Raw genomic sequence first — 17,896 nt, 5'->3', positions numbered from 1 at the left:
CACAACTTTGCAAGGTGTCAAGTATCCCTGGGGGGATGACAAGGCTCAGCTACTGATGGAATATACCAAAGTTTCCACAAGTGACCTCTGCGAGAAGGCTTACTTGATATGGACCTGTTTGTGCGATGACACAAGCAGAAAGTTGAGCGAATGCAGGAAGTCGTGTATTAAAATAAACATGATGCAGGTACATTTAAATAAGATTGCTTACGTGTAAAAACAGTCAAGGTAACAGAATTAATAAAAGTTCATAGTATTAAAATTCATAGTATTAAAAAAAAACAGTATGGCTGTGCTGTAAGAACCAAAAATTACAGGGAAATGAAGAGATTTGGGAATAACACTTTGAAATGCAATTACTTTCCATCCAACATCTGAAAGATGCTTTGTTCTGGAATGAATATATGTGCAGAAGTTGGCTTTTGAAAATACACTATGTCTGCTTGTCATCTTTCTTTCATCTGGATCTGATTCACTGATTTCAGACTAGTTACTGCCAATTTATAACAGTGCTGGTGAGCAAAGGTTCTGATCCAACATCAATATGTGGTGAAAAGTATGACACCAAATTGGATTGCTCATATTACAAAGCACGACATTACTCTCATCAGTTGTTAAGCTTTCTCAGACATGTGAAAATACACCTAGGAAGCAGCAAGGTAGCCAGGCATGCATTTCCAGAGTGCATAAGGTGGATCCTTACACAGGCTGGTACTTGGAATGATATATGATGTGCTATTTCATCAACTGGAAATAAGTGAAATGGCCATTGAGTTTAAAGGTATAATATAAGAGAAACTTGAGGGGAAGAAAGGATCATGGGATGTAAAACGAAGGACACAAAATGTCTTACCCTTATGTGAAAGGAGCAGGTAGTGGGAAATGTGATACAAAGCCACAAAGTGAATATAGGAGAAACAATGTCCCAGAGACACAGGGAACCCCCTGGCTGAGGCATGGAAAGACTGCTCAACAATGATCTGGTATTAGTTCCTGGAGTAAGCACAGAAAATACACAATGCAGGGCAGGATCCTCTACTCAGTGGATGGACTAGATACAGTAACTTCTCTCATTTCATGCTGATTTCTACACTTTTAACAAATGTAACAGGTTTTGTCATGGATGTAAACATCTTGCCCTTGCTTAGGTCTTGTTACTCATTCACTGTCTTCATACAGCTCTAATGCCAGTTTACCCAGTCACCCAGGGACTTCTTACCAAATGCATGAAAATTTCCATTTGGCACACACCAGCCATATTACCTTCATAGAGACATGGCCGAAAGAATGAGTCTGAGGTGCAATTTTATCCACCAAACCACCCCTAATATCCATAGAGTTTTTAGATGGCTCTAAATTACTTTGTGCAACTGGTCTGGTAATGCTTGAATCACGAGGCTAAGGACTGTTGGGGGAAAAAGCGCTCCTGGTTTTGAATTTAAGGATTAACAGATTGTAAAGCAAGAAAAAAAAATACCTTTGTCAAGGTCATACTGACTAACTTTATCTTCCTAACCTTGGAGAAATATCAGCACAGACTTTGTATAATTGCATTAACGGGAAGAGAGAGATATATGAGGATATGAGGATCCTTCAACCAAGTTATTTGGGGGGGCGGGGGGAGATTTTCCTCCTTGGCACTTTAAGCAACCTGCATTACCTCCCTGGTGAGCAGACTAGTAGCAACTGAAGATCCCTGGTGCTACCGTGCTCCGCTCTCATTACAGCACATCAGTAAATGTTTTGGAATTGAAGTACTTGAACTGCTCATCTATCCACAAACTAAAGCTCAGTAATCCACCTTCTTTGCTCCTCCATGGGATGGCTGACTTTAACTGTTGCTCCCAGCACAAGACGTAACTTACCCAAGAGGCCAAAGTGCAATTCAAAGTTGCTATGGACATTTTTTTTTAAAGAGGACACTGGACATGGCACCAACAGAGAACCTAGAGAAGTGAGTGTCCATTCTAGAAACGAGAATGGCAGGTCTAGGAAGACTTTTTCCACTTACATGCCACAAACTTGGCATGAAGGTTATGGTTTGTTAAGGTACACTAAAACTCTTCCACAAACACCTAAAGAAAAAAATCTTTTCCATAGAAGGGAGTTTCTGCTCATGCTAACTTCCCTGCTAAATATGAGAGCCAAAATCCAAACTGTGTCAGTCTCTATTGCAGACTTTCTCCCCAAATCCTCCTCCTTCCCAAATATGACCCTTGCAATTTCTTGCAAAAGACAGTACAACCATGGAGGGATACAAATGAAAATCTGCCCACCTCTTTAAGGATCAGCAGAGCCCTCTGCTGTTGCATGTTGTTCCAAACACTGGGCAAATAAAATGAAATTTAATGAGATTAAATAGCCTGTTTACAGAATAGTCATGCATGTTGCTTGCCTGTTCAGCTACTCACAAGAAACATGCGTTTGGTGGCATCAATGAGTAAACAGAAAGAAAAACTATTTATATTTTGACATGTCTGATTCTTCAGACAAATGAGCATCATTATTGTCTCCTCCTGTGAATTCATTCTGCAAACAATATGCTCTTAAATATTACAGTGAATATCTAAACCAAATAAATAGTGAATACACAAAGTTTTCCCAAGCCAGCACAGAACTGTGTGTGTTTTGAAAGCTAATGCTGACAGAGCATATATGATGCTGTGAGGTATTCAAAAACTTCCCTTTATTCTTACATTCACACTATGTTCATCTGGAAACCTACTGTACTGGGCAAAGTCTACTGTGCTGACTCAAGTTAAATTCACAGTTGCCTCTTGATATATCACAATATGTCATTCAGTAATCCCACTGAGGAAAATGTAATTACCATGCAACATCTTGTGCTGTCTTGGGATTTCTCACTACGTAAGCAAGCAACAAATTCCTGTCAGTACTGCAGGAATACTGCTGTAGAGATGTAGGAACAGACCAGCTGGGTCATAACCCACAATGTTGTGTTGAAATTACTGGTCACAGAGGATATATTCTTTTTTAGCTGCAGGCTGTATGTATTTTCTATCCACCTGAGTGTGCAGAAACTTGCCCACTGTCCAAATGAACTTTCATACAACGCATTTAATTCTCATAATATTGCTGTAAGGTAGGAATTGTAACAGACGATGAACTGAAGGCTAGAGGAATTGCTGTGTGTCCACAGTCACGCAGAAAAAAGAATGTTTCATGTAAGAAACAGACATTGTTGACCCTTTGGTTCCACCCAGGATCTCTCTCATGACACTTTTCTCTTCTGTAATGCAACAATATGTAACTGCTGTAGGCGCTGATCTCCTGCTGAACAGAGTGAAATCTAAGCCTTCTGCACTTCCCTTCAAAACGCTTTCTGAGCCTGTCCCAAGCCAGCTGAATTACTGCCTTTTCCTTGGGAATCAGGACCTCCCCTCGCAGCTTTGTTCTGCCGCTACAATGACTGTCAGAATCGTCAGGAGGCAGAAGCATTAACACCCATATACTTCCTCAACTTCAGCACAAAGTTCAAAGTTCCTACTGTGGATCCACTCTGATTTCTTAGTATAAAGTCAAATACACAAATAAAATCAAAGGTAGTTGATCACTCACACCTACAGAGAACAGAAGATTCTCACTTGTGACTTCTAAAGCTTGTATGCCACTCTGATAATGTAGTCGTGGGTGTGAATAATAAAAAAGAAGATGCACAGGTAGTTGTTCACATTAATTTTGTTTCCACTGGAGCTGGCTCAATGTAGACTAAGGAGACTGAGATCTCAGATTACTGTCAGAAAGACTGATAGCTTCTTATACCAACATTTAAACATTAGGTTAGGATGCATAAATATAGCAGCAGGAAAATTATAAAAAAGCTGCAAGGAAAACCAAGTTGTCTGCAAGCCAAGACTGAAATGACAGAGAATAATATTCCTGGGAAGATAACAGGCAGCTTGTTTTTTCTCACTTGCTCATTTTCATTCATTTGCATTTTGCTATTGAGATCTTCTCAGAAGCTTTAGCATAAAAATTAAGCATTCTGAAAAATTTTTCCTTGATGTCTGTGTGTGTTTAGGGCAGTTCAGTTTGTCTGGAGTACATGAATGTTACAGGCAGCATTTCTGCAAGAAAACATAGTTACTGCAGGAAAGTATAATCAGCTTGAATAAAGTTGGTTTGATTCATTACTGATGCATCCTCACTGATTTCAGTAAAACCTGATCAAAGGACAATGTGGGCTGAGCATTTCTATGCTCCATGTACTCCAAAAGTGCCCTCTGGAGTGAATAGTCAGTGGAAGAACAGCTAATACACAGGAATAACTTTTTCCTTAGATTTCAAATACATTTTTCTTCTACAGGATTTCTATAAAGGATGATTCAAGAGCACATGGATATAGCTAAATATTAGCTAGTTGAAGTATTTAAACCAAAGTGTATTGGTTCCAAATTGGGTTTGGCTTACTATTGCCTCAAGTTTGTCCAGCTTCCTACTCTAGAGTTCTGTAATATTGCAGTGTGTTATGGTGATCACTTCTGTAACTGGAAGGCACGTGAAATACTGAACTTTCATTTGCTTGGACTAGTAAGTGCAGAATTATGCATCCTAATAAGTTAATTGGATTCACAATGTTTTAAGTACAGAGCTCTGTATTACATAATCCCTTTCCACAATATTGTGCTGAACTCTCCATCGCTGTAATCATCTGAATGAGAAAAAAACCCACAATTAAGGAATACAGATCTACCTGCCTTAGTTCAAGTTCCCTTCTAACCCCACAAACATCCTTGGAAATACAGCAAACCTGAAACCAGCAGCAAAGGTTGACTGCATTGTAAGAGGTTCTATGTAGTCCTACAAAAACTAATCTAAACCACCGTATTCCTGTGTTAAATATGGTGAAAAGCATTAGCCATCTGTCATGACAGCAGCTTGACCTGATGGGCCCTGCAGAGCAGCAGTGAGATCAGCACGGTCCCCGCTGAGCCAGCAGCCCCCTCCTGCACAGTCAGGTGCTGATGCTGTTCCCCGGAACAACAGGTTGTCCTCAGCAGCTCCTCCTGCACTTGTTCTCTATGATCTGGAGTGCCACTGTTGCCTAGGTTTCTGAATAGAAGCTGTGCAATAGTCACCGAAACCGTCAGGTCCTGCAATAAACCCATGCAATAAGCTTGCCTGAATCATACACGTCTGAATCATCTGCAGATTAATATTTAATCTTTTTTTAAAGAAGTATTTGTTTTCAATAAGTAGCTTAATAGCTGTCCTGCTGGACAGCTCCTACCCTGGCAGGAGGGTAGGTATAGGCAGGAGTAGTACCTGAAGAGAAAAAGTGACTTCTAAACCAATTTAAAAAACATATATATAGTAGTCAATTTTCTCTTTCCTTTTGAGAAAGAAAAAACAACTTTTAAATTGGACAACTTAATGAGCAGTGTTCCTGGATGGTCCTTTGTTCTGTGTTACCCTCTGAGAGGAGACAGTTCAGGAGCTGACCTATCATTTTAATTGCTTCTGGGTTCCGCATATGTGAAAAGCAAACATCTGACACTGAGGACACTGCTGCTGCTCTGCTGCTCTTTGCCAGTGCTGCACTTGCTCTTAATGACGAATGGAAGAATTAATATTAATAGCCTTAAAAAGTAATTTACAGCATGTATTTAATGTCTGTTATTTGACTAACTGGAGTGCTTACAGGTACCTTGAAGGCACTAAAATAAAATAAAAGCCACGGTGTTTCACAGTGGGCAGTGAATACTGTACGCAGATCACACAAAATCCCCAGAGACCAACAGTGACAGTGCAGTACCATGTTGGTCACGAGAATAGTCTTGACTCATGTTGTCTGCGTCTCCTCTTGTCCATTCCTCTTCTAGGAGCTACAGCAGTATTATTTACAAAGCATCCCTGTTCCAGTGAGACTGAGGAAATTAAACCCAGGGGACCGTGGCTGGACATGGGTCACATTTCCCTATTTTGTCTCTGGCAGTGGTATTTCCCTGGTACTACCTAAAAGGCAGAACAGTGTCAACTGCGTTTAGGATCATAGGGTTCTGGGAAGGAAACAGTGGAAGATTTGTGTTATGGTATGTTTTCAGTATTGGCATAATGAAATGTCCATTGGGATGAGACACTCCAGAATGAGGTGGAATTTTTAGCTTGGTATTTGAAATTGGTTCGCTTCATTCATTCAGTGCAAAAATTTCCTCAAAGGTCAGCTTTCTCTGACAGACCACATCATACTGGCGAGAAGGTCCAGGACGACTGCTGTGAGCAGAATGGTTACTACTTTATGTTTGTCTTTATATTTTCCTGAAATATGCTAGTCCTTCTCATCATCTGCTTTGTACCTACTTTTGAGTTTCTGGTAGGAATAATTTAAAAAGAAAGAAACTGTTACCTGGAATATAAATATTCCTTAATATCTCAGAAATTCATACCCTTAGTGTGCTTCTGGAAAACAAACTCATTTCTCTTGACAGTGGGAACTGAAAAGATCCATATTCAAGATTCATTTCCAATTGACACTACAATGACACTGGATTTGCTCCCTATTAGTTTAGGAATCCACAGAACATTTAACAAGCTGTGAAGTCTGTCACTGCAGGTTTGATTCCCAGCGTGTTATCGATGTTTTGCAGCTTACTTCCCCGCCCCCCCCCCCCTCCCCCCACTTGGTCCTGGCACAGTAGATAAAATAAACCCAGAATTTACAGGTGGCTCTCAATCCCATGTTTTGTATCCTTCATAGGAAGCCAGTGACAAAGATGCACTGACTATGAAATGCAATTTATGTATGAAGCCTCTGAACCTCACCCGTTTCTCTCTTTGACTTGTGTATGGTTTCAACCAGTGAACGTTTTACAAAACAACCGGTTAAAGAAAGGATAAATCATCATGGAAGAACACAGGGTGGGAGGATATCATTCCAGGCTTGGTTATTCTCTCATGCTGAAGACTAACGACAAAAACTGTATGGAAACAAAGATTTAAAACTGATGTAAACCGGAGAGCTAGACTGCTCCTGCAAACCGCTGAGTAAACTGTTGAGATGCTAAAGCTAATGTGCACTTCAGTTTACCGGTGTGAGAAATTGTATCCATGAGCACACTCACTGAAATGAATGGGACCATCAGCACCTAGGCTCCCTGCGTGGGACCAGAACCCTCAGTGCTTTGTGAGAATTAGTATTGCCTAGAAGCTCCTGAGATACCCAAGCACGAACATACCCACCCGCAGCTGACTGCTACTCATGTTACTTCAGCTACGCATAAGAGTCTCCTCAGGTTAAAAATATGATGGGGAATTAACGGCACCCATCTTTTAACATGATTAAGATAATCCCAAATAATATTAAGACATCGCGTACCTATTTCAACAGTTTTAACTTTGCTATCTCTTCAGTCCTTTCTATAGGCAATTAAAAAAGACATGACCAAAATTCTTCCATCTCAGCCAAATGGATTGATGAATTTTAATGGAGAACATTTATTCTGACCTTTAATTAAGTTTGGCGGTCTGAAATCATTAATCTTTGCTGTGAAACTATGCATTCTATCATGAGCATTTAAAACCTTACAATTCCATTTTGCTATAGGGCGGACGTCTATGTGATAATGCAGCTTTCTAGAAGCTGCCTTTGTGTCTTTTACACTACCTTTCCTTTGTTCATGGCATAATACAAACCGTTAAGTATTTGGCCCTGCAGAGGATGGAGCAAACATCAGTGTGACACTGCTTTGGCCAAAAGCAACCTTTTAATCTTGAAACGTCATCGTAAAGGTTGACAGGCAAGAAATCTAACCTACCTTCTCCAGCCTATGTAAATCTTAATACAGAGCTACTGCTTAAAGGAAGAACTGAACAAACTGCATTATCTGGTGTTATTCTGCTAGATTATTCAGTGACTGCTACTACCAATTTCCCTGTGAACATATTTGCAGTAGTTTAGCCTTTGGGGTGGAAACAATTTCATTTTAATATGCTCTGTGGAGCACTGCCAGTGTTACAGGTGGTATTGTATGTAAGGGAAGAGAAATTCTACATGCATGGAAGTGTGTGCCTTGAGACCCTGAATTCTTTTTCTGGAGGAAAAAAAGGAGTCTCAAAGAGCATTAAAGTACAAAATCCTTCTGGTAGCCATCCTGGACTCTTTCATCACCTGCTAGAAGCTCTTACAGCTGGTTTTACAGGCCTCATGATGTTTTAAAATACAGCGCACTTAGAAGGATGGGAGATGAGACACCCCAGAGAACTCTTCAAGGCAGCTGCTGTTTGGAAAACAGTGATCAATAAAACATCAGCTGGGGATACTTCTGAATGATTGCAATCTCTGGGTTTGATTTAACGGTTTCAGCTGCTGTCCCAGAGCACCTGGCATGCTGTGAACAGGAACAAGTCTTTTGGGTGCTAGCCTTCGAGCTTGTTGCTGTTCCTCCCCTGAGGCTGGGATCTTTTCCCACCTCAGGGAGAACTAACTGGTGGTGTGACTGTTCCCTTTCTTGGTTGCACAGCTTCAGCTCCAGGTCTGTACTGAACTGCAGTTGGTAGAGAATTTATTAATACAGCCTAGACAAGTTAAGGAATACTTTTCAGGCAGTAGGGCACAAAGCAAAACTGATTTAAAAAAAAAAAAATCACTAAGTTTTGCAGACACTTGAAATGTATCCCTTACATCTCCTTATGAAGAAAAATGCTTAGTTTGGAACATTCTGATTTCTCTCCTTTCCATAATCAGAAATAAAAAGACAGTGCAACTGGGGAAAATGAAAACACAAGCTTTTAATTAAACACCTTCCCTGTCCTGCACACACACAATAAAAGAAACATCTTTCAGGTTCCCGAAAGAACTTAAAATTTAATTTTATAGATCTATTTTTCTCTTTTTAGAAAGTGATTCATTTTGGGGAATGGGTCTTTTGTGTGAATCATTGCCTGTTCCATTATTAAAGAATCATTTGGGACCCTGAATGTTTCAGGTTTGTGCCACCGAACCGTGGGGTTTGTGTGTGCTAATAGACAACAAGCTGGAAGTTTCCAGCCATCACAGTACAGCCACGTTGTTAACAGGCAGTGCCAGGGGAAACCTTGCATTTTCTCACCCATATAACTGAAAGGCACATCTAACTGCAGGTGTACCCCTTATTTAGTGAATTCCTGACACCCCAAACTGGGTGCTAAAGCTTCCACTAAACAGGAGGGGGGTGTCACCCCCCATTTCATGCATACCACTGCTCACCACTGTGATACAATGAACTGTAGATTTTAGGAACAAGACCTGGCTGAAGAAGTGTTTTAGGGCATGATTAAGACAACATGTGGTCCTTTGCTTTGCAGGTGGTCACTTGCTCACTCCAGGTGAAGAGATTTTTGACAGTTCATCACAATAATACCATCATATTTCAGACTTGCAGTTGCTTTGGGAGGTTTTTTTTTTTTCACTCCATGCTCAGAAGAAACAAGGTAAGAAACAGCTTACCAACAAAATCATGTAAAAAAATCATTTGACTCTAATAATTTACTGTCCTTTGTTACCTTCTGCTGTTCTCTTGCATTCCTGGAACGTGCTTTAAACAAACGGGAAGTGTGACCGCTTTCTTTCTTTCTTCAGAAATGTAAAACAGGTTATGTTATCTGGCTGTACTACAAATGCATCAGGATGCCCTGTGGTGTCAGGTGTAAAATCTCGGCTAAAGGATGAAGTACACAGGTCAGAACTCAGCTTATCAGCTCTTGAGAAAAGCTGGAAAGTGAGGGTAAGCCACCTGCAGTGGCTAGAAAGAGAAACAATTGAAGGAGTGAGGAGAGCTGCCCTTGTGGGAAACTGTGAGTTTAACATTAGAAAAAAGAATCACATCTTTTCTATAAAGGGTGTTCACTGCTAGTTTGTTTAAACCTTGAAATCAGGGAAGTGTTATGTCTGTCAGGCTGAAAAGAAAATTTGCAATACAGAATGCATCAACCCTGAAGTTGGTCTCAGGTTAGTGTCACTTTTGAAAAATTATGATATATCCACTTTCTGGATCATATAAAATAACATTTAGGTTATTGCTTTATCCTTTTTGCCCACTTGTTAATTTTATTGAAGAACCGCTTGTTCATGCAGTCAAACGAAAAGTAACACAACACCACGTTCAGTAACAGTGACCCAGTCATTTAACCTCAAGCTGCCTATTTCTACATTCATTCTGTTTCATTCTTTAATATAATTACTCCTGTTTGGAATAGACAGTGATGAAATGATCTGACCTTTATGTATTATTACTTGATTAGTTTTTCCATATTTGCTGGGAAAAAAATCAGTTGCTGAAGATTCTTATTAATATTCATTTCAAGTGCTTTTGCATGTCCTTCATGCTCTTCAAGTGAGTTGCTGTATAACAGAAAAGTACTTCTCCTTTCTTCTTTTGCACTACAGCTAAGCAAATTTTCATTAATAATTGTTGAGTTTAAAATCTTGTTTTAAAAATCAGTTTAACCTGGGAAATTCAGGCAAATGTATTTAGACCAAGGACCATTTATTATCATTCTGACTACCCTGGTCACTTCTGTTGCCTCACTGGCTGAGCTGAAGGGAGTTTGATGTTTTAGTTCTCCAGGAACCAGACAAAATTACATAAAACTGAGACTTGGCTGCTCTGATGCAAAGAGGTATGAGATGAGGTTCACAAGGCCACTTTGGTTCCCCAGCGTAGTGTTTGTTTCCTCCACTGAGATTCACAACAGCCACCATGCTAAACTCTCAGATACTTAATCCAGACAGGGAGAAAGAACACTGTGACGTGTGAAACTCTGGTTATAGCTATAAACACAGCTTAAGCCTTCCTCAGCCTGCAAGAAGTGCCTTACGATAACCTGCACCCACACATAAAATTCTCTCTACCATTCCTAAAACTGGGAGTCCAACGCATGAGCACTGGCCTGCCAGGATTAATAGTCAAATGTCAGTGCCTTGGTTCCAAGCCTTACCCAGCCTGAGTGTTTAAACCCACTGATTTAGCTTCTCTTAACACCTACCAGTGCAGGATGCCACAGCCACCCAGCCTGGTGTCAATCCTAAAGCAAGGGGAAGCCCTTTGGCTCTTCTAGGCTCTGGAGGCATATATATGCTTGCCTTGGATGTATAGGCAAATTTGAAAACTACTGTGTGTATATACATTTTGTCAAGGTCATCTTGTGTGATCGGCCCAGAACTCTGAAAATTAGGCACAGCTGACTATTGCTGAAGGTTTATTAATGCTAAGGAGAGTTCTGCCTCCTGTATTATTATTTTATTAAAAAAAAAAATGCAGCTATGAAGTCAGACCAGACTGCTCACAGCTTGATCCAGTCAGGTCTTCCAGACCACCAAGGACAGAAACTGCACAAGCTCTCTGGGCACCCTGCTTCTCTCCTGGGCTGCCCTCAAAGGGTATAAAACCCTATTCCTTACATCCAGCCTCAACCTCTTTTGTTTCCCTTCATGTCAGTCATCTCTTGTCCTCCCATCATGTTCCTCTACGAAGAGCCCAGTTCCATTTTCTCCATAACCTTTTCACTGGTCCTGGGAAGCTGCCTCTGAAGCCATCTTTTCCAGGCTGAACATGCCCTGGTTCCAGAGCCTTTCTTCACAGAGCAAGTGCTCCAGCCATGATCAGCTTGGTGGCTCTCCATTGGGCTTGCTTCTGTTCAACATCTTTCTTGTACTGGCTGGGGGGAAGGAGGGAGGCCCCAAACTGGATGCAGTATCTAGATACGGTCTAGCAAGTCCTAAGTAGAGATAATCAGTTCCCTTAACCGACTGGCTGTGCTCCTGTTCATGCAGCACAGGACACAGATGTCCTCCTTTACTGCTGTTTATACAACTGAACGAAACACTAATCCTCTGTTTCAACCTGCAGTGATATTTGCTCAAGGACTGCTTATTCATTTGGCTTGATTCTGAGGTAAAATACATCAACTTACGTGGGAAATTACTCCATAAAAGTTTAAACTGAAAAAGCATTTAGTACCCCAAAAAGACACACTCTGAAGATCAAGAAGATTCTTTCTAGAGATCATGTGGGGGGAGAACACAAGTTTGCTCTTAATTTTTCCACACTTGCAGAACTGCTCACTACCCAAACTGAATAAAGCAAGATGCTGTGAAACAAGCAATATAGTTGAGCCTTCAGACAACCCCCTGTTTACCAGCCTCTAAAGTAGTATTTCTGTAAACTTCTCGTACATAAGAAAATACATTTATTTTGGACTCATTTTCTAATACAAGCTAGTGTTTCAGCAACAGACCTGGAAACAGCTCTAAAGTAAGAAAAGAGAAATACTGTATTGCTTCCAGGGAAAGCTAAATAAGCATAATAGAAAAGCCTGTCTGACAACATAGGCAGCACAGCTTTTAAGTACTGAGAGACACCTCATTCTCCAAACCAATAATAACCTGCAGTCATAACAGAGTGAGGGATCAAACGTGACACGCAGGTCTACTTTGTGCCACAAACACATGACTTTATCATTCAGTATAAACCATGGTGTCAAAGATGCATCCGAAGATAATGGCTGTCTCTGTGTTTGGTTTCTTATATATAATCACATGAGCTAGAATCTGAGAGGGTGGTATCACATGAAATGGATGAAAAAAATAATCTATGCAGCTGGCTTATTATTGGTTTTCCCAGAAGGACACAAAAAGTGAGCTGTTTAAGCTAAATCAAATTCTTTCAGGGGCAAAAACCCATTATCCAGCAGGTTGGGATGTTGACAGTATAAAAGACAAATGACTTAAGGAAAGCCTTGAGAACCAGTTGTGACTTTTGAGCAGTAGGCAACAGATAAAATCCTGCTTCTCTGCAAGATTTGTGGCTTATTTGGGAGATCAGATACATGGAAGTGCCTTAAGTAAAAGTCACTTTGGGTGTAAAGAAGCTAAAGAATTATATGCTCTTTCCGTGTTTTCTTTTTCTGGGACAAAAAACCTTCAATTTGATATCATAGAAACTAAATCATCATCATCAGTGTAAAATCAGAATGGTAGGTAGGAACAGTGTTCCCAATACAAAATAATGGGCTTTTTTTTTTTTCTTTTTTTTTTTTTCTTTTTGGTGTCTCCTAACCACTCTATGAAAGGTTCTTTATCATGTGTGCTGTTTTTTCAAAACTGTAAAACATGTACAGCTATCTTTTCCCTACTACAAAGACTTGAACATCTGCTCAGTAGGAAATTACATTTTGTAGACAATTACATCATGTACGGCATGGGATTCCCGCCCTCCCCCAACCCCCAAATTCAGCTACTTCTTGACTGTTTCCTAGTAGATACAGCAATATGCTATTTGTTTGCTTGCCCTGAATCTTGACAGTAGTTGCCATGAATCATGCTGTCCATGTTTATTCTTGATGTACAAGCAGCACCTTCCATTAACCAGGTAAAGGTATCAGAGAAAACCAGACAATTCATGTCACAGCAGTTTAATAGATTTAGTTGTAGCATGGTTCTTAATGAAGTCTTTACACTCATGTAAATGTCTGATATACTTCTAAAGGAACTCTGTCATGGATGAAAGTTAGCTGAACATTCATTAATTAAGACAAAGCGAAGGGCCACCTTGTACCTTTGGAAGGGAGTGCCTACAGTAACTGCAGCAAAGACGTGAAAAATCTGATGAAAACAGATTAAAACTTATCTCATGGTGTATTTGAAAGAAAACATGGTTAGAACTGGGCAATGGTCATTAGGACTTTTATATTCTACTTCTGCTGCTTGTTCTATGTATGACAAGCTCTTCAGCTTATTACCTGCAAAAATCAATGTATGACAACATATCTGATGCCAAATGGGGGAGTCATGAGAATGACTGCTTCAATTAATCCTTCTGTAAAAGTTGCTACAGCAGCTCACTACAGTATTGAACTACCAAGCAGCTATAAAACAGCAGTTTAAAAAGCTGAATATATCAGGAGAAATAACAGGTTGACTTCAAGGCTGCGCAAGTCTCAATTCATTAACTGACTAAAGTACTTCACAGTAGTTTAGTGTACTCGAAGAAGCCACTACAACTAGACAAGCTGCTTGAGTAGACAGTTATTACTGATGGCACTCACAGAATTCACAATAGTTCTGTTGTCTGTATTTCAACTTTTTACCCGAGGAGTGGACTTACTCGGACATACAGATCAGCCTGTTGACTTGGCAGACAACCTACAGCCATGACATATTCTCAGCTAGTGCACCGAAGAGATACATCTCCTTCATAGCCGAGAGAGAGAGGTATTTTAACCTTTACTCTTATTTAAGCACCAAGACTGGAATAAAAAAAATTAACCCTGCCTGTGGGTACCGGGATTTGGAATAACTGCGTCTTGCCATTCTGGAAATGAGGTTTCAGGAGCCTGAAGACAGCCAAGGGATAAGACAACTTCCTCCAATACCGACAGGTGAGACTGCCTGAACAGAGCTCTGGTGGAGTCCAACCAGACTCTCTTGCCAAGAGGCGCTCGCACGGTAAGGGTGTTGCTCTCCCTGCTCATGTTACCGGTTTCCTTCAGCAACAAAACCCACCCTATAGACAACAGAAGCTATAAACCAGCATCTTCTCTGGTAAACACTTCTGTCTCTGAAGACACAGAATGGTAGCTCTTAACAAACAAAGAAAGAAACAATCTACAAGACAGCAGTTCAAAAGGAAAGGAGAGAAGGTGAATCGTTCACAGGTTGTTGCCGCATTTCAACGCCGCGATTCTCAGAAAAAGTACCAGAATAAAACGTTATTTTACTAGGTAGAAAAATTTTTCTTAAGCTGAGATACTGATCCCCTCATTTCTGGAATGATGGATGAAATTACTAATCATTGCCTAAAAGGGTATGTAAGTCTCTAGCAACACAATGAAGACCTTGCAACACTCCAGACATGGTATGTACAGGTAAGCACTTGTGGTTTGGGAAAACCCCTTTCACAGTGATTCAGAACGGACACTGTGTTTTCCATATTTGCGTTTAAGGAATGGGCTATTTGCTATACCTGGGAATGGTTACTTCCTTCCCCTGTGAGAGATGTAGCATTTTATGAAATGAAAACATCTAACTTTTTTGACCAGTCTTAGCAGAGCTGCCCTCCTAGCACACGCAGATTAGTCAAAAGAATCCATCTAGCATGTAACTTTCCTTGATTAAAACCCAGGGAGTTCAAATTACAGTTTCCCAAGGGCTCTGCAAGTGTCAGAATGGAGGAGGACGTTGCATGCTGGATCCATCAAAGCTAGGCAGAAATGCTGTCAGCTGATGCAATGCCATTCATACACTGTGACATTGCCACTGGAAACAGTCACATCCACTCCCCTTCCAATAAACAGTATTTCAGGTGTTGAGACTTTACAAGATAAGTTCCGGACCTTTCAGAGCAGGTATTTTGTTGATTGTGTTTGTCCTGTTTTGGCTCTCCAAGGGTATACCACTGTTTAGAAGCAGCAATCCCATCACAGGGTGGTAGAAACAGTTTAGAGTCGAAGTAGATTTGTTATTTGGCTATTTTATGTTGTTTTCTCTGCATGATCTGCATAGTCCCTACCATGTTCTTCCCTGAAAGTGTAATACAGCAACAGCAACTCCAGGAGCTGAAACTAGTAAAGTGTAGTCTTTGCGTGGCATTAGCATACCAGGCTCTCTGAAATGCTACATGCAATGTGATGAAACTCCTTCCCTCCCCATTCTGCCAAGCTTATTCATAAGCAAACATAACAGGTACGCATAACCAACAGAAAAAAACTAAATATGAAAATGAAAACAATCTCAGAAGAGACTGTTTTAATGACAACTATTAAATAATAGGAAAAATTCCCCTCTAAGGAAAAAGTCCCCACTCCTGGAAAATTACTTTGGATAGGCAAATAACCACCTGTTGTTGGGTTGTTTGTTTTTTTTTTTTAATGAAATCAACCGATCAGGATGGAAATGCAAGGCTTCTAGCTTCTTTTAACTAAACAGGTGTTCCTCTATGGAAGGAAAGCATCTTAAGATTTTTATGAGACCAAACATAAGACAAGATAGCGAGAGCAAACTGCCCACAGTGCATACTAATACAACATGATTTTGTAAAATGTTCAGACATGTAACTGATTTTTCATTTTCTTCTGGGAAAAGGCTGTCAAACAAGGCAAGCACTATAGAGACACATTTTTGCTCTTTAAGCCTGCACGCCTATTAGCATTTCTTCCAGCAGCAGAGCCGAAATCTAATGCGGTATGTTTCACACCTGTAGGTAGGAGACTTTTCCGATTTCCATAGCTGGATATGCAACATCCTCTAAGTACTTAATCTGCAATGCTGGGTGTTCTTTCCCTTCTTCAAGAGAGTGTTTTCTAGAAGCTCCTTTTTCTTTTCTTTTTGCACCTTTTACTCAACACCACTAGCTTGCAAAGTGTCTAACTCTTTAAATCATTTAACATGAAAAAACTGCACGTGCCAATCTGCTGCTGCCGCTCAAGACGCTCCAACATTTCTGAAGCCAGCTGTTGACTACGCAAACGGCAAACCCGTGCAAGCAGAACCCCGCACCTCAGACCTGTACCCGGCGTTCCTATAGCGGCAGGGAGCACCTCGGGGGCGCCAGTTCAGGCACGCAAACGTTTGCTTAACAACGCAAATAACTTTTTCCTAGCAACCGCGATGCGCCTGGCCGCTTTATAGTATTTGCCGTCGCCCGGGAAGCGACCCCCGCCCCAAGCCGGGCTCCCGGCAGGTGACACCCCGTCCCCGCGGGGCTGGTGCTACCGGCGGGGACGCGCTCGCCCCGCCGGGGAGGCCGGCAGGGGGCGCTGTGGCGAGGGGGGCCCCGCTCTCCGCTCCGGCCGGTCGCGGCGGGGAGCCGGCGGCAGCGCCCTGCGTCCCGGCCCGGCGGTCACTCACCATGTTCACCTCCGAGACCACGTCGATGCTGGCGATCTCTATCCGCATGCCCACATCCACGGGCGGCCCTGCGGGGGGAACGGGAGGCGGCGTTAGCCGGCGGGGGGCGCCCCGGGGCGGGAGGGGGCTGGGGGGTCGGGGGAACGCGGGCGCCTCACCTCCGAAGTCGGGGCGGAGGCGGATGTCGTAGCCCTGGAGCAGCCTGTCCACCGTCTCCTTCACGTAGGACATGTTGCTGGGCCCGTCGGCGCTGCGGGAAGGAGCACAGGCGGGTTAGGGAGGCGGCTGGGCGGCCCCACGCCCGCGGCCCTCCGCGGCCCGGCGGCGCTCACCTGCGCGCCGCGCACGCCACGGCCAGCACCAGCGGCAGCGACAGGGCCCGCGGGCCGTCCCGCCTCGCCGCCGCCGCCCCCCCCCATCCCGGCACCGGCCGCGCTGCCGCCGCCTGACAGGGGACGAGCCGCGGACTGCAACTTGGCGCGGAGCGGTGGAGCAACACTTCCCGCCGGCAGGGCGCATGCGCGGAGCGGGGCGCCGCGGCCCCCGGGGCGCCCCCCTGCCCGCCGCGGCCCGCATACGGCGCCCCCGCCTGCCCCGCGCCCGCCCGCCGCGCCGGGGGTGAGGGCGGCGGCACCGCAACAGGTGGCGGCCCGGCCCCGCCGCAGCGGCGGGCGCAGGCGGGGCAGGGCGGAACGGAGAGCCCCCGGGCTGCCGCGGTCGGTGCAGCCGCCCCGGCTGGGGCGCGAACTTCTCGCCAAGAGAAAACAAATACGTGCGGAGGGCGCTTCCCTGTGACAGTTCACGGTGGGAGGCGCTGACGTCACGGATACCGGAACGGGGGGCTGCAACACCGGAGAGACACGGCGCGTTTTGGCGCCAACCGCGCGTTGTCCGGGCGGGCGCGTCACGCAGCCGCCTCACGCAGCCGCCCCACGCAGCCGCCCGTCGGTGCGCTGCGCCCCGAGCGGGGCTGCGCCGCGCCCGTCCCGCCCGAGTGCCCGCCGCGGCCTGCGCGGGAGGCGGCGACAGGGCTGTGATCGCTCTGTGTCGGCC

The 17,896-nt window shown here is 43.3% G+C and overlaps 1 protein-coding gene across 4 annotated transcripts in view; it reads right to left on the bottom strand.

The window, feature by feature from the left end:
• Window positions 1–17,594, bottom strand: part of GABRB1 (gamma-aminobutyric acid type A receptor subunit beta1) — a 141,167-nt gene extending 123,573 nt beyond the window's left edge. For 2 of the 4 annotated variants that reach the window (XR_008745642.1, XM_055795030.1), the window contains exons 1-2: window positions 17,002–17,072; window positions 16,844–16,911 (exon numbers count right to left, since the gene is read on the bottom strand). Coding sequence is in view for 2 of the 4 variants with exons in the window: in XM_055795029.1 (XP_055651004.1) it covers window positions 16,844–16,911; window positions 17,002–17,074 (141 nt within the window). In the remaining 2 variants the exon portion in view is untranslated. Of the gene's footprint in view, window positions 1–16,843; window positions 16,912–17,001; window positions 17,094–17,175 lie in introns of those variants that run through there. The other 2 variants (XM_055795029.1, XM_055795031.1) reach the window with 2 other exon arrangements.
• Between the last annotated feature and the right edge of the window lie 302 nt (window positions 17,595–17,896).

This window comes from Falco peregrinus, chromosome 2 (genome assembly GCF_023634155.1).
Source record: "Falco peregrinus isolate bFalPer1 chromosome 2, bFalPer1.pri, whole genome shotgun sequence".
In the NCBI taxonomy this organism is placed as follows: Eukaryota; Metazoa; Chordata; class Aves; order Falconiformes; family Falconidae; genus Falco; species Falco peregrinus.
The sequence above is the reverse complement of the archived record's forward strand: the minus strand, read 5'-3'. Positions and strand labels throughout refer to the sequence as shown.